This window comes from Oryx dammah, unplaced genomic scaffold (genome assembly GCF_014754425.2).
Source record: "Oryx dammah isolate SB20612 unplaced genomic scaffold, SCBI_Odam_1.1 HiC_scaffold_26, whole genome shotgun sequence".
Taxonomy (NCBI): Eukaryota; Metazoa; Chordata; class Mammalia; order Artiodactyla; family Bovidae; genus Oryx; species Oryx dammah.
In genome coordinates, this window is record NW_024070210.1 from 98457670 (window position 1) to 98474952 (window position 17283).

General features: G+C 40.2%; 1 protein-coding gene across 3 annotated transcripts in view; it reads right to left on the bottom strand.

Annotated features, from left to right (window-relative positions):
- Positions 1-8795: 8795 nt before the first annotated feature.
- The window catches only part of LOC120852621 (neuronal regeneration-related protein-like), a 32550-nt gene continuing 24062 nt past the window's right edge, over positions 8796-17283 (bottom strand). For all 3 annotated transcript variants that reach the window (XR_005718596.1, XM_040225951.1, XM_040225952.1), the window contains 2 exons: positions 15695-15772; positions 8796-10542 (listed from right to left, as the gene is read on the bottom strand). Coding sequence is in view for 2 of the 3 variants with exons in the window: in XM_040225951.1 (XP_040081885.1) it covers positions 10417-10542; positions 15695-15772 (204 nt within the window). In the remaining variant the exon portion in view is untranslated. The remainder of the gene's footprint in view (positions 10543-15694; positions 15773-17283) is intronic.

A 17283-nucleotide genomic window follows, 5' to 3' on the forward strand; every position in this document is an offset into this window, starting at 1 on the left:
TGCAATTGCTGGGTCATATGTTAGTTGCAAGTTTAATTTTTTAGGAAACTGCGAAACTGTTTTCCACAGGGACTGAACCTTTTCACCCTCCAACAATGCAAGAGTGATGTGGTTTTTCCTCACCCCCATCAGCATTTGGTATTGGCACTACTCTTATTTTAGTTATTCTGATAGGTGTATAGTGGTATCCCATTGTGGCTTTCATTTGCATTTCTCTAGTGGTTAATGATGTTGAATAATCTTCAGATCTTCTTTGCCATCTGCATATTCTCTATGTTGAAATTCTTTTCATGCCTTTTGCCATTTTCTATTTGGATAGCTTGATTTTTTGCTATTGTATTTTTAAACACTGAGATATAAGTAATATATCATAAAACTCATCCTTTTAAGATGTACAGTTTAGTAGTTTTAAGTAGAGTGTATAACCATGACACTTTATGTAATTCCAGAACATGGTAATCACCCATGTTTATTAGCAATCACTTTCCATTCTCTCCTTTCTCACCCCTGGCAACTTCTAATCTACTTTCTATTTCTCTGCATTTGCCTACCTGGGATATTTAATATAAATAAAATCATATAATATATAACTTTATGTGACTGATTTGGGTATAAGGTGTTCAAGGTTCATCCATATTGTAGATGTATCAGTGTTTCATTGCTTTTTTATTGCTGTACAATATTAAACTGTATGGATATATCATGTTTTGCTTGGCTGGTCATCAACTTATGGACATTTAGGTCATTTCTACTTTTTGGTGAATATGAATAATGCTGCCATGTACATTTGTTTTGTGTACACATATTTTCAATTCTTTGGCTATACACTTAGGTGTAGGATTGATGAGTAACATGCAGGTTCTATATTTAACACTGTGTTACATTCCCAATAGCCACTTATGAGCATGTAGGAAATATAAAGATTAAGGAAGAGGCTCTGCCATCTCAGACAAGCTATTTCACTGTGGGCAACTAATTATCCCTGAGCTGAGCTAACGATTCTGACCTCGCATCGCATCATTGCCGAGAAGCCGCACGTGAAGCGATATAAGTGACAGGCACTCAAGTGTCCTACACAGACAATGAGCAAGCGGCTATTTTTCACACACTTCCCAGGAGCTGCTACCACACTTTTTAAATGTCCCTCGGAGCTAGTCCTCCTCCACAAGAACGCACATCAAATGCTCTCTCATTATCACATCTGACAAAGCAGATCCTAGCTGTTAATGACAAATTAGAGCATACCAGTTACCCTTCTCGCTAAGAAAGCAGTGCCCCTCAGCTCTGCAGGGAACACTTGTTTTTTGGAAGCTAGACTTGGGATTTGGAGGAGTGAGCTGGGAAGGTGGATTCTGCAGAGGCCTGAGGAAGTACCCTTGCTTGCTCCCCTCTCCCAGATATCCAGAATCTTAGGCACAAACAGCCCAGGGAGAGGAGGGCACAGGAGGAGGCCTAGGGCCTCTGAGAAAAGACGAGATTGTCTCCTGTCTTCTCCTGGCCCTGAGAGAGGCACTGGGGAGGAGTCTAAGGAGGCTTGGCAGCAGGGCGCATGGGGGCCTGCGGCAGCTACTGGGTCAGCGGCGGGGCCCCCAGTGCCTCCGCTGAGCCATGCCACAGGCCACCCTGGTGGACAGCGTGCACACAGTGTGCTCCTCACGGGAGCCTCCGCCCTTGCACCTTCCCACACCGCAGCTACCATTTTTCAAAAGGAGCTGGGTCAGCCACAAACAAGGGTTCTTGTAAGAGGGCAACAGGGGTGGTGAAAGCTCCAGAAAACAGATCCCAAGGAAACTGGCTAAAGGAATAGAGGCAGTTCTGCCTGGAAGAGCAAAAGGCAGAGGAACAGGATGCGAAAGGCTGTTGTATGGAAGGAAAGAGCCCACTTAGTCTCTGTAGCGCTGAGAACTCAGCTAGGACCAAAGGGTGGGTGGAAAGTAAAAGTGTTGGGCTCAAAAAGGTTCCAACTAGTTATTAAAGCTGCCCAACTTGAAGGAATCACAAATTAATGCATTCTTAAAATGCTCTATTCCATGAGGCCTTCACATAGCCACATAGGTCTCTGAGCGAAATAGCTAACTGTCTATTAATGGCACTGTGTACTGTGAGAGGGAATAGATTAATTGCGTATTGCCTCTATGTAGCTATGCTCAGAGGTAAGCCTAATGGACACATTCACAATAAAAGAAAAGAAGACCCTATTTTCTACTCTAATGTTCTATGGGCTTTTCTCCAGGCCTGCTGGGGTCCCAAGGACTTCCAACGAAGCCTGCTGTACAATCCCACTTCTCACCAATCTGGGTCCTCCTTTCCTGTAATCACTGATGCAGCTGGACAGAGATATACCAAAGTGTTTAAAAGACTCTAGAAGAAAAGGATTATCACTAAAGAGATTTGACCTTGAAAATCAAATGAATGAAGTAAAGGCTCTAAGAATAATTACCGACTTCATGAATTTGCAGCCCAGGAAGATGGATCCCTGAGACCTTCCTCCTGTTTCCCTGTGCAGTTGGGGGCTCGGGGAACCAGGTAGTCTCGGTCTTTCTTTCCTTTCCCCATCAAGATTCATTCCTGTTGTGTTCCCTGGGAGCCTTGTTCCCTGAAGCGCACTAAGTTAATGGCCAGCAAACGTCAAATCTTCTCCGTGCAGAATAATGGGAGAATTCAGGCATTGTGGCTGGGGGAGAAGTACTTCTGGCCAAAAGTGAGTTCCTCAAAGCCCAGGATAGAGGTGGTTATCTAGTTCAGAGATGTTAAAATATTTTTGTTCTAAAAAAAGAGAGACTCTTGGGATTTCCCTGGCGGCCTACTTGTTAGGAACTGGTGCTTTCTCTGGGGAGGCCTGAGTTCAATCCCTGGTCAGGGAACCATCCCACATGCTGTGCAGGGTGGCCAAAATGCAAAAAAATTAAAATTAAAAATTTGGAAAAGAGAATCTTAATAGAGAATTTCCATCATGCAATTTCTAAGTTAACAGTAAAGTTTTTCATCCTAGGTTTAAATACTTTCAAAGGTTATAATTTGAAATATTTCTAACATAAAAGATGAATTTCTTTCATGAATGTATGCAACCAAGTCTAAACGCCGTGGCAACTGATAATCCACAATTTTATTTTTTAAAACAATTTTTTAACTTGCAGAAATTTGATGTTTTTCTCATGAACTTAAATTTTTATTTCAGTTCCAAGTGTTGTAATTAATAAGATTTTTATAAGACTTTATTGATCACCCTATCACATTTATCTGCAGTAAAAAATGTATCTAAATTTAAAAACTTTTATGTTCTGTGATCATAAAACTGTAAGCATTAAAACAAGCTGGTTGTATGAATTAACATTATTAGCAATTCACTACTAAAACTATATTAATATATTATATTTATTATTAAACACAAAAGTTTAAATTAGAATGAAAATACACCTTAATAAGATGATGAATTTTTTCAATTAGTTCAAGCATCTGTAGATGAATATTACTTAATGCTAAAATGAAACACAGGTTCTCATCAATTCTATTTCTTTTGTATGTTTTTAAGCTGTAAACTGTAGGAACTGAAAATGTTTTATGATAGTGATGTAATTTAACTCTTTGAACTCCTTCCATGTTATATGCCAAAATTCATATGATGATCTACTATCAAAACATATTTTTAATCTTTCACCTGACAACTTGATTAGGTCCTTCTGCATTTTTAAAATAAGCAACGCATTGGAAAGCACCCTGACTTGCAAAGGGATTTGTTCTCATCATTAAAATCTAATTCACTTTCTCAATTTCTGGGAAGAAAGATCTTTGCTAAGATTTATCAAATGATTGTTAATTATGTTGTAATACTTTCACCTAAACCCACCTTTTAAAATCCCATGTCTTTAGAAATGAAAGGAATAATAGATAGATATTAATTTCATTACACTTTTGCCAAAACAATGCTCTTTGATAAAATATTTTTGTCATATTTCTTGCCTTAACCATATTATGATGACCTCAGAGTCACAGATTTAGCCCATTAACAGAACTTGTCCATCACAAACATCATTGGCAGAGCCAGTCTTCACTGTCAAACCTATTAGTCAAATCAGATACACTCTCTGTAGAAAAAAACTTTGATTCATTTTTCAATTCAGATAGTTATTTTGAGGATTATTATAAAAAATGAATGAGAATTAAAGTCTATATTGTGAAACTGACCACTGAAACCAATCATAATTAAAATGATATGAACCTAATATAATTAATTATTCCATGTTTAAATAAATTATAAAAACTAAATTATCCATACACTTTCTTCAATCAAGTAAGAATGATGAAAGGCATGACATGTCTCTAGTAAAACTGAATGAGGCTATTGAATGCTGCTGACTGACTTTGGAGGATAAATAAGAACGTGAAAAAATGGGAAGCACCACAAATAATAGAAGGGTTTTAGGCTTCTCATCAGTCTAGCAGCACACTAATATTTTCGATGATGTTATGAAAAACATATTAAACATTTTACAAGATAGGATATGATGAGAATTGGCTTGACTATAATGAAACAAATTATATATGTATATATGTATATATATATATGTAATTGAAACAAGTATTTTCTGCTATGGTTTGATACCACAGGTTTTGACAGTTTTATTAACTAATGCACATCAAGTCTGAAAGAGACCATATGAAAATTTTTTAATCCTTGAATTTTACTCATTTTATCTTGTAAAAATTGAGTCTTTTCAAAAGGCATCCTGATTACATTTAAAATAATCAGCAGTGCAAACTTATACTGCTGTAGCTGTTATAGGCTACTTTCTTCCCAGGTAAGAAATATCCTAGGGATGAGTAAGTATGGAGACCAGTGGGGGAAAAGTGCTTAAAATCACATGAACAAGCCATTTTGGTTATTCAATGTTTCCTACTGATTTTCTCTTTGCTTCCCTCTCTGAGGACTCTCCCTTAAGGGCAAGACATTTTTTGACAAGAGTCAGGAGGAGAAAGCATTAAATAAAAATTGTCATTATTTCCATCACTGCATTTTACCAATTATCTGAATTCTGAAATCCCATGAATCCAAACACCTCATTTCTGTGTTTTCTAATCTATCACTTTGAATGTGTATAAGAAGGGAAAGCCCAAAGCATAATGTATTTATGATTAATCATTAAAGGAACCTTCCTCTTTGCCACATCTGTGGGTTTTGTGTCATATTAAGGACAATGTATTATATTAAGAATTGGGATGTGTGAGACCTGTATCTTTTAAAAATAATGTGGAGAGGACTATTATAAACATAGGCTCATTCTCAGCAGAACAATCTTAGGAAAGAGTCCAGTATGCATAGAGGATCTAAAAATGAGTTTCCTTAAAACTATCTCTGAGCATAGACTCCTGGGAAAGACTTCACATGCCTTGAGGTACACATACCCTGGGGTGAAGACCATGCATTTTTCAAACCTATATGTAGTCTAACCTGGCCCAGTCCAAGGTGTTTTAGCCTGGGACTCTCAGTCACTGGGGGAGGGTAACTCAAAAGTTGAGAAGAGGGCCTGGAGATGCAGAGGGAACTGCAGCAGCCCTGTCTGGGGACCAGTAACGAGAAGCCTCTGTTTTCAGTCTGGCCTTCACAACTATCAAACAAAGATCTTAGAAGGTCCTCTGACCATTTGTGGGTGCAAATAAGCACATCGGCATCTATGAAATTAGAAGACTCCTGTCGCAAACTCACATGCCAACAAAATGAGACAGGGGAGGTAAATGAACAAAGCAGGCAGGGTACGAGAAAATAAGCAGGGTGAGGACTGGATGTGTGAGGGGTTATGCCTTAGCAGAGATGGAGGCTGCTACTCAGCTCATTTTTCAAGGGAAGCCCCAAGCCTGAATTTTTGTGTGAAATCTTCCAGTTTGTAAATGGTGGAAATTAAATCAACAATTTTATAAAACACATATCTAGTCCATGGTTTTTGGTTAGCAAGCTCTGCCCAAAGTCCACAGGGTAATATTTTTACCTCTAGAGAGAGAACAAATCAGTCTTTAATCAGAGTTTGGGTCTCCTGCTCTGACTCTGGCTAGTGCTCCAGTTTCTTAGCTACACTTCAGCAGTTTATTCCGTTCGGTTCAGACACTCAGTCGTGTCCGACTCTTTGGGACCCCATGGACAGCAGCATGCCAGGCTTCCCTGTCCATCACCAACTCCTGGAGCTTACTGAAATTCATGTCCATCGAGTCAGTGATGCCATCCAACCATCTCATCCTCTATCATCCCCTACTTCTCCTGCCTTCAATCTTTCCCAGCATCAGGATCTCTCTCAATGAGTTGCATCAGGTGGCCAAAGTATTGGAGTTTCAGTTTCAGCATCCGTCCTTCCAATGAATATTCAGGACTGATTTCCTTTAGGATGGACTGGTTGGATCTCCTTGCAGTCCAAGGGGCTCTCAAGAGACTTCTCCAACACCACAGTTCAAAAACATCAATTATTCGGTGCTCAGCTTTCTTTATAGTCCAACTCTCACATCCATACATGACTACTGGAAAAACCATAGCTTTATTAATCCTGAACAAGTTGTAGCTGATTTTCACAACATGGATCCTGCAAACTTACGTTGAAATGCATGGTCAATTATCTAGTGTTTCAAGCTTCACAGGGAACGAGGGAGTTGTCATCATCAAACCCAAGCCATTGAGTTGGATGGAACTTTAAACATCATTTATTAAAATAAAATAAAATAAAATAAACATCATTTATTCTAGCATCCCTGTTTTGATAGCTTTCAATAGCAGTTTCTAAATATTCCTCTCAAAGTCAATAGCACTTGGGTTAAGAAACAGTATTATAGTTCCTGCATGCTCTTCTCTTCTGCCTTCAGTCTCTGGAGCTCCAAGGATTGCAAAACTTCTTCAATCAAAGAAATGAGTCTACTGTCAGCCGTTCTCACTTTCAGCCCCCGGCCTACAATTACCCTGAGGCTTTAACTTCAGATGGTGCGCTGTGTTTCAAATGTGTCCACAAATTTTTGGATACTCCTCCCAGGAGGTAGAGCTTAATTCCCTTTCCGTGACTGTGAGCTATACTTAGTGACTCGCTTCTAATGAATAGAGTATGATGGATGATGGTGACTTCTGAGAACAGGTCACGGGCATACGGCTTGCTCCCAGCTCTCTCTTAAATTACTCACTGTGGGGAAAGCCAGAGGTCATGAGCACACTTGAGTGGCCCTGTGGAGAAGCCCATGTGTGGGAGAACTGAATTCTCCTGCCAACAACCATGAGTGAGCCACACTGGGAGCTGACTCTCCAGCCCTGGTTAAGCCTTCAGATAATTGCAGCCTGCTGACCTCTTGACTGCAAACCCAGAAGAAATGCTGCGCCATAGCCACTAGCTCAGCTACTCCTGACCCCTGACCAACGGAATCCAGGAGACAATAAACTTCTGTTGTTCCAAGGTATCAAGTGCGGTTGTTAAGTTAGGTGGCAAAAGATTAAGATAGAGGGGCGTAAAGCAACCCAGACGACCACGGACTGGCCTGGCCTGGCCTCATCATGTTTTCTGTTCTGAGTTTAACAAGAGCAAGAAGGCAAGATGTAACCCCTCACAGCTGTGATACACATACAAGTGATGGGAGCCTCCTGAGTGAGGAAAATGGCAACATTGTAAAATGAAAGGTAATTGCATTTGAAGAGCACTTCTCTTACATTGGGTTTCACCAGAACAGGGGCTAAGGAGGAAGTACTAACCTTGGGTGAGATTACCAAAACAGTGTAGCCCCATTTAAAAATTTTCTTCCAAGTTGAGCAAATTCCGATTATCTGGTAGGCAGTTGAAATTTTTTCTAGCAGGCAATTCTGCCCTAAAGCTCCTTTCTCTTAATAAACGTTAAGCTAAAATAAGAATCTTAACCAAAATCTGAGATACGCATTAATTTCAAAAGCAACTCCCCAATTTAAAATCCCTCCTGACACAAACAGAGGTGTCAAGAACCAAGATTCCCCAGACAGCATCTGATCCCCTTTCTCCAAAGCCTGAACTCCCAGCTTGGGGCAATGCTGCCGTTGGTTCCTCTCCTCATCCCAGTGAGCTCTGGCTCTTAGAGATCTGCTCCTTAGCCCCTGTTCGGGTGAAACCCAAATAGCTAAACCCTACCAGCCAATTTAACAACTTGTTTTAATATGTAAACCCAACTGAAGTTTCACAGATAATAGATGAGGAGGGACCAGCTGGCATTTCTCATACACAGGGAGAGAATAAATTCCCTAAATCTTTGGGTTTCAGCATTCCAGGACACCTCCAGAAGGTTCTGGTGATGCTTATCTTATCATTTGCTAGATTACAGGTAGCTGGGTACATGTGAATTCACGACTTAAAATTCTGTCTCAAAATTCTACCCCCTTACAAGACTTTTCTTATACATTTATACATTTTTGTGTGTATGTGCAAATATTCCATGAAGAAGCAAGGTTGGGAATCTTTCGGTACAGGTAAAAAACACCACAGAGTAAGTCTTTATGGCAAGGGCAAAAAAGAATGTTTTGAAGTGTGAGGGAGTGCACGGGGAGAGAAAAACAAAAGTACAGAAATAAAAGGGTCTTGGTTTAATTCTCCTTTGTATCCATAGGCAGCGCTACAAATACCATCCCAATGAGCCGTTGCCTAGGCCCTCATTTCATAAAACCCTCAGAAGGGAAAACGCATGAAAGGCAGAGCTGATTCTCTTTTGATATTTGCCCTTGGATCTACTTTTGGGTCTCTGAGAGCACACGAATTAACATGAGACAGTGAAAGTATTCCAAAGTAGGCCTTTCCAATGATGAGCCAAGCCAGTTACCATACAGCTTGCATATTTATTGAACAAATACTACTAAAATAGCTAAAATACATTGGGTACTTGTCGTGAGTGCATCAGTAAAGATCACATTGTTACAAAAGCCTGCATATTCAGCAGTACACAACTGCAACTCTACGTAAATGCCACAGATGCAGAATACTGTTTTCTTGCTCTATTTACACAGCGGAAATACCTACTCTAACGAAGGAGGTGGGGGGGCGGGGAATGCACAGGAAACTCAGGCCAATGGGGAGCGAGAAGAGAAGAAAGAAGTGCAGCGCATGCGTCAGTCGACGTGTAACAGTCAGAAGCGGGACAGTTCAGAACAAAGCCTGCCCTGTCAAAGGAAGAGCTGAAAGACAGTTATATAAAAATCAAGGTGGGCTTTCAGACTGGCTAACACAACAACATTCCATGAGTTGATGGTATTGTCTGATTGTATTTTTGTTTATCCATTTCATTGGGAGCAAGGACAAAAATGTAAAATCTACACCTTGCTTATCAGGACTGTTGAAACAGAGTGCTCTGCCTTTAAAAAAAAAAGTTTTTTTTTTTTTTTTTTTTTTGTAAAGACATTTTCTTCAAGCTAATTTTTGGGAAAGGTGTAACTTTCATGTTCCTACTGAAATGCTAATTTTTTTCCCCAGAGGGCATTTATAAAAAGAAAAAAAAAATTTGCCCCTTTCCCCCTGAATATTTTTTCAAATGAAAGAACCAAAAGAGACACCTAAAAACGCCTGTCAAATTATTGCTTTTCGTTCACTAAGTGAGGCAGGCGAGGCTACCGAAAGGAAGAGATTTGGTAAGGAAATTACAGTTTTGTGATTGCTCCCGCTACAGTGACTGCCAGCCCGTGAGACGGGCGTCTCCTGCCCTGCGGCGGCACTCGCTCAACCCACAACGCTGAAGAAGAAAGCCACACTGAAGACACAAGGAGAACAAGTCAATCCAGTCTAGAGAACGACATTCAGGGAAACAGAGTACCAACACCTTCTTAGAACATGAAAATAAAAACTAACTCCATCAGAGCTACCTCGCCAAGGAGCATGTTGAAAGTCCAAAATAGCACCATTCATCAGTGTCTCGGGCCCTGTGGCAGCGTCTCGGTCACTTACCACAAGGAAACAATGAGTTTCAAACTACTGCTATACATCCAAAGAGTACATGGATAAAATATAGAGATATACAGACAGTTGATGAACATAAACTACTAGGCTTGTTACATCTAAATGAAAAAAAAAGGGGGGGGGGACTCTCAGCCTCTGCAAGAGCAGTCAGGAGCTGTGTGAGTGAAAAGGCAGAAGTGGACCGGTTGTGTGAGAGCAGAGGGAGTTTGAGTTGTGGAAGACATTGTCGTAGCAAACCAGGCCTGAAGGCCCACCTGTAAGGGTTGTAAACGTGGATTCACAGTGTGAAATTCTGAGCGTTTTCACTTGAGTCAGAATGATTAAAAACTGGTTTGATGATACCTATTTGTCCACTGTACAATCTCTAAAGCAAGGCTCAGAGTCCCATAGTTTCTTCTTATACTTGATGATTTACACAGAAAAAAATCCCATATATGATACCATGACCTCATCAATACCCATACACCATATGTAATACAAATGGAGGTGATTAAAAAGAGTGGAGGTAACTGGTTCCTGGGGAGTGGAGTTCATTGCTGCCAAGTGGAGTCAGGGAGGCAGCCCCGATCTCGCCATCCTTCTTGCGGTTCACTTCCTTGGGGACAGGAAGTCTTCCCTGAAGAGCACACAGACAGACACACACAGAAAGAATCACACTGAGTCATGCTTTGAAAACCATTTGAACATTTTTGCTTCTTCCTCCCAACTTTTATCCTTGAACTCCCAACATTTTGCAGAGTTTACATATTAAACACAGTTCACCTGAATGTAAATATTAGGTCTGTGAGGGCATGAAGTAATTAAACACTAGCTACCGTGGCTGCAGCAGAATCAAGTGCTTCTCTAAGGGCTGAGCCCAGCCATGTGGGAGGCAGCATTCCCCAAAGTCAGGTTTCTAAAGACAGTTTCTGGGATCAAATATGGCTTGACAGAAGACTGGGTGAGAAGTGTTCCTAGGAGTGTTAACGCTTTGGGTTTTTTTTTGTTTTTTTTTTAAGAGTTGAATGGCTGTGGTGGAAAGGTCTAATTGTTTTATAATACATATTAAAAATATTTAAAGCATATCACAACTGCAACAAATATAATTTATGAACATTTTATTCTAGAAGCAAGTGGCCCAGGCCTTACAGTGAGGACCAAAAGTAGACACTAAAGACAGGAGAGTGTTTGGGAGGGAAATCATGGGTGCGGGGGCTGGGGAGGCGACGAGGGGGAAACCAGGGCCAGAGAGCGGGAGAGTCAGCTAGTTGGGACTGACTGCAGCTCTTCTAGTCCATCCTCACAATCCTGATGAGTGAGGATTTGTGTATCTGACTAGGAGAATCCAAATACACTGCGACTGAGGATCCAGTGAGCGCCCACAGGGAGGAGATCCCCACCACAATCAAACAGCAGGAGGACAGGACAAGGAGGCCCATCTGCCCAAGTGATGGCACAAAATAAAGGTCTTATCAAAACCAGATGTTATGCCCCACTCAGGAATGAAAACAGTGAACATATGGCAAGACTCTCTTTTAGCCTAACCATTAAGTACAGGAATTTTCTCGAGGGAAAAAAAAAAAAAAAATCCATTATGGTTTTAAAAGATCTGTTGGAATTTTTTGTTGTTGTTGTTTTCTTTTTGTTAAGGCCACATGTTCTAAAAGGATAATAATAAGCCAATTTGACTGGACATAGGTACTTGGGTTAAAGTGATAATCATGCTTTATAATTTACAAATTACCATATTTGAATCTTTTTTAGAAACTCGACATTCAAAAAACTAAGACCATGGCATTCAGTCCCATCACTTCATGGCAAATAAATGAGGAAACAATGGAAACAGTGACAGAATTTATTTTCTTGGGCTTCAAAATCACTGCAGATGGTAACTGCAGCCCTCAAAGTAAAAGACACTTGCTCTTTGGAAGAAAAGCTATGACCAATGTAGACAGCATATTAAAAATCAGAGGTATTACTTTGCTGACAGAGGTCCATCTAATCAAAGCTATGGTTTTTCCAGTAGTCATGTATGGATGTGAGAGTTGGACCATAAAGAAAGCTGAGCACCAAAGAATTGATGCCTTTGGACTGTGGTGTTGGAAAAGACTCTTGAGAGTCCCTTGGACTGCAAGGAGATCAAACCAGTCAATCCTAAAGGACATCAGTCCTGAAAATTCATTGGAAGGACTGATTATGAAGCTGAAGCTCCAATACTTTGGCCACCTAATTCAAAGAACTGACCACTGGAAAAGACCCTGATGCTGGGAAAGATTGAAGGCAGGAGAAGAAGGCAATGACAGAGGATGAGATGGTTGGATGGTATCACCAACTCAATGAGTTTGAGAAAGCTCCAGGAGTGGGTGATGAACAGGGAAGCCTGGCAAGGTTCAGTCCCTGGGGTTGCAAAGAGTTGGACATGACTGAGCGGCTGAACTGAAGAATTCAGAAATCAGAGACATCCAAACAACTTGAAACCAAATTGTTCAGTTCACTCAGCAACCCCAGAGTGAACTAAATGTAACAGAGAATTCAGCTTTAAGAAGTTTTATTTACCATACAGAGTTCTCATATTAAACATGTTTTATATAAATTTTTTTAAAAAAATCTCAGACTTTTAGAGCATGTAACGTTTTCAGAATGTATATAAAATCCACTCAGTATGTACTTTAATGCTCCAGTCTTAGTCTGTGATTTAGAGGTTGTGTTGGTATCATTAAATGCCAAAAGGGCCAAACCAGAAAATTAAAATTTTATTCATCATTTACATGCCCTAAAGGATCCAGAAAAATATCCAAAAGCATTATATCAAGCAATTCCTTTCTTTTGTGAAAATAATTTCAATTTTGAAATTTTGGCATGCAATCCCACTATTTAAAAAAGAAATCCACTGAAACCCAATGTCTTTAAAATAACGTTTGCTTCTCTTCTTGTGTCAGCCAGTCAGCATCGCAGTTCTGGATATGACAAACAAGTTTTAGACAAATGAAGAATTCAATGCTAACTGTCATAGGCCTAGAAAAGGAAATCAAAAGTTCCTAACATGCTTCACTTAACATCATGGCTGGCCTTAAAACTGCCTACTTCAGACCTACTCCTAAGTGAATATACAGAAAGAACATCAGTTAGTTTTCATATGTGTCAGTCCTACTACCCTCATATTACCATGAAAAAAAAAATACAACAAAATGGATGGGAGATGGGTGGGAGCTGGGTGGGATATGGGTAATTTGGAAAGAAGTTCTTCCAGGAAAACAAAATTCGAAGGAGATTCTATTTGAATTTACCATTTTTTAGTATTTATTTTCTCTCTTTCAAGACCCCCAAATATTCAGATGTATTCTTCCTTCATTATTCACATTCTGCATGCCTACTATGGACTGAACATTCTATTAGATTTTAAGGCAACAGAGACAAAAGCAGTCCCTCCAGCCTGTCCTAAAATTAACATGCTATATGGGAGCCACCCAAGTAACTGGGGGACAGCAGAGCAGTGGTGACAAGCCTCGCAGGGAGTTCTGATATGAGACACCCTGGGGAGATTCTGGGGAGCTAACATTCTGTGCATCCTTCCTTTGGAGGCTGGAATTCACTAGATTTCAGTCCCTACCTCCTATTCATTAAAAAAAAGAGAGAGAGAAAGAAAGAAAAAAAAAGATATCTTTGTGCCCACTGAAGGAATTTCAAGCTTCTGCAACAAGAGAAGGAGGTATTTCAAAGAGGAGACGGGAAGATGTCTTATTTCTACAGGTTAGACCTTGGAAGAATTTTATGCAAAAATTGTCCTATTTTCCTCCATCATCCCTCATATAATAGTCCCTACAGGACTGAGGAACTTGAATAAACCAAAAGGCTGGAGAAGGAGAGATACAGATACATGTCCAGGGGCCCCCTGAGACTGTGCTCCTGGGTGGCTCTCCCTGCTGATGACTGTTAGTACATGAGTCCCCCAGTTACTCAATAATGTGTTTTGGCCCAAGTAAGCCAGGGTTGTTTTTCTTATGATTATGCAAAGATGTACTTTTCCAGAAGGCAACAGCTAGAAAAAGGACAAATATATTATGCTTAAAATACTATTCATATATTTAGAGAGGAAAGAACTCAAAATAACAGAAGACCTGAATTCCGGGTTCCACCAGCCCCCTGGAGCATACCTCAATGCAGACAAGGCCCAGGACTCAGATGCCCTTTCAAGAGGAAAGGGAGGGATGCTGACCTCACTGAAGAATTTGGCCAGTCTTGCTTGTCTGGTTGATGCTACCAGTATCAAAGACAAGAACTCTGGACTCCTGAATGGGGCAAAAACTAATGAAAAAGCTATAGTCCCCCTCTTCCCTTCCATGATCACATCTTACCCTCAGCTACTCAGGGGAATTATGCCCTGAGGTGGTCCAGCAAAGAATGTCTAGACTTCTGCAACCCTGGTGGTGCAGTGGTGGGGTGTGAGTATGTTTTAAATAAAGCTCCTGTATTTTTGCTCACTTCCACTCCAACTCTACAAGATCAGAAAAAGTCTAGCCCAGGCAGGGACCAAATCATTTAGTTCACATACTTTCTTGCCAATGATTTCGACCTTGACCTTCAGAAATTCTCTGAAAGATTAAAAGTGATTTAGGACTGTTTTCTTTCAGTGCAAACTGCCAGTCAACATAATCTCTTTAACTAATGTCTGCCTGTCAGTAAAAGGTAGGGAACTGCTGAAACCATTAAGGGCAAGTAAGATAGTTTGGGCTTCCCAGGTGGCTCAGACGGTAAAGCGTCTGCCTGCAATACAGGAGACCTGGGTTCGATCCATGGGTCGGGAAGATCCCCTGGAGAAGGAAATGGCAAACCACTCCAGTATTCTTGCCTGGAAAATTCCATGGACTGGTAAGCTACATTCCATGGGGTCGCAAAGAGTCAGACACGACTGAGTGACTTGACTTCAAAATAGTTTACCAAAGCTGAAATGACAGTAATAGCTGGGGAGTCCTCTCCATTGGTCAATTACACTTAAGAAATTTTAAAATGGAAATTGTATTTTCACTGGTCTCTATTTTTTTTTTAATTGCCAAATCAACAGGTCAGTGTTAAAAAATACAATCCTCCTTGCTCAAGGTCAAATTGAAATTTACCCTCACAAGCAAATTTCAAGGGTATCTACAGTAAAAATTGGTAAATGTTTTTGTTGTTGTTTTGAAATGCTGCTGAAATCTAAAATGTAAATTTTACAAATTTTCTTACAGCAGAGAACTGTCACACTGCAAATGTCTGAGCAATGAAAGCATGTTTATAGAAAATACTTTTGGGCCTAAAACTTAGAAGAAAAAATATAGCAGCTTTTTAATATTCTTTCTGTTTTGTTTCATGGGTAATTTTATCAGATAGTCAGGTATTATTACCGAAAAAATTATCATCATCTATACTTTTAAGAGACCTTTTAGTTAGAAATATTCATATTTGGATTTATCTACGTCGGAATGGAACAAACAAATTAAAAAACCTGTAAAATGTATATTTGATAAATTGGTTCCACTGTTCTTAAATGAAAATTTGCTTTGGACTTCAGGCATCAAGAAAGAAAGATAATATGAACTGTAAGAATCACAGGATATCAGGATATTTTCTTTTTTGTACTACATGTTATTTCCAAGATGATAATAGGTTATGGATTATGGTATCAGGTTAATGGATTATTATAGTAGACAGTCATGAGTATTAAAATGAGGAATAGCTGTTTTTGTTTGTTTCTATATTAAAAAAAAAAACAAAAAACACCACCATAACAAAATGTCAGCTGGAGATCTTACCTTAGGAAGCCTTCCCTCCATTTCCTTGTCTGGAAATGGTTCTTGACAGACCCAGACAGAAAGCTCTGGGTAATAAACCTAGAAAGACATAAAAGCATACACATTCAGATTAAAAAGAGGAGCCACTCTGAAACCTCTTGGGATCAGCTTAATGAGCTCAATTGTCCTCAGTGGTCACTTATTTCCCAGTTGCAACTTGGAAAGCTGGGGAAGCCCATTCTCTCTTGCAGTCAGTTTGCATATTCTACACTCAGAGAATTTTAGCTCAGTGTCTTCCAAGACTAAGTTCAAGAGAGCAGAGATATCAATCAGTGTTATCTTTAGCACGCAAAGTGGTAGCATCACGGCCTGACTGGCTAAGCAAAAGAAGGCACTGGGAGGCCCGATTTTCAAAGCAACCTGTGATTAGTATACTTGCAGAACTCCATGTTTATGAGATAAAAGTGTCATGTACTCGCCCAGCACTGTTAAGGGTTATCCTGATTCATTTATTAGAAGGCTCAATGATGCATAAAGCATAGGGAGGAGAGGAAGCTGCAGCCTGCCTCCTCCCCAGAGCCACAGGTCTGCCCAGCTGCTTGAAAGTAGGAAGGGTCTGAGACAGGGACAGGGCGAGGGATGGCGGCATCGTCATGAATGATTCAGAGAATAGCTGATAAACGGGGAGTGGTGCAGGGGTGGATGAGATGGAGCGATTGAGTCCAACTGAGTAACTTTTTTCAATACTAAAAAGGGTTATTATCATAAGAAGGCTGCTGGCCAGCTGTTCTCTATCTCTGGTAAAGACAGGAGGAGGGGGATAAGGAAGGACTTTCACAAGTACAGATTTAGGTCAGCTGTAAGGAAGAACTTGGCATAAGAATTGTTAAATTACTGAAAGAATTTAGAGAGGAAAACTGTGAAATCTTCCTTAAGAAATTTAGAAACTGAATCCAATCACCATCTGTCAGGGCTAATTTACATTTGATACAGCCCTTCTTTAAGGGAGGGGAGAAAATTAGATGAGATCCCTTGCAGATCTGATTCTATAAATGCTGTAAATAAGCTTTACATTTAATAAATGACATTAAGAATCTCACTTCATTAATCAGTTATCAAATACTTATGTATCTTTTTTTGGGTTGTTTTTGAAAGCACTAGATGTGGTAGCCTAATCATTGGGTTCACTGCAACGATATCAATGTCCCAATGTCAGTCCATCTGGTCTGAGGCATGAAATGTGGATGGCTGTGCAGGTTCTGTGGGACAGTCTAACAGAAACTATCTTTGCTCAACTCCAGTAGCATTTATGGCACATACCACTGAACAAAGGAATTTTGTGTACATTACCTAATTTATCCTGATTAAAAGTTGTGAATAGGTCTTATCATTACAGAGAAAAGGAAACTGCAACTCAGAACGGTCACACAGTGTACAGGATAAGGCTCAAACTCAAGCCAGATGCCCAGTTCTAAAGCGGGATTTCAGTTATTGGCACCTTAACTGCTACTGCTACTGCTAAGTGGCTTCAGTTGTGTCTGACTCTGTGCGACCCCAGAAACGGCAGCCCACCAGGCTCCCCCGTCCCTGGGATTCTCCAGGCAAGAACA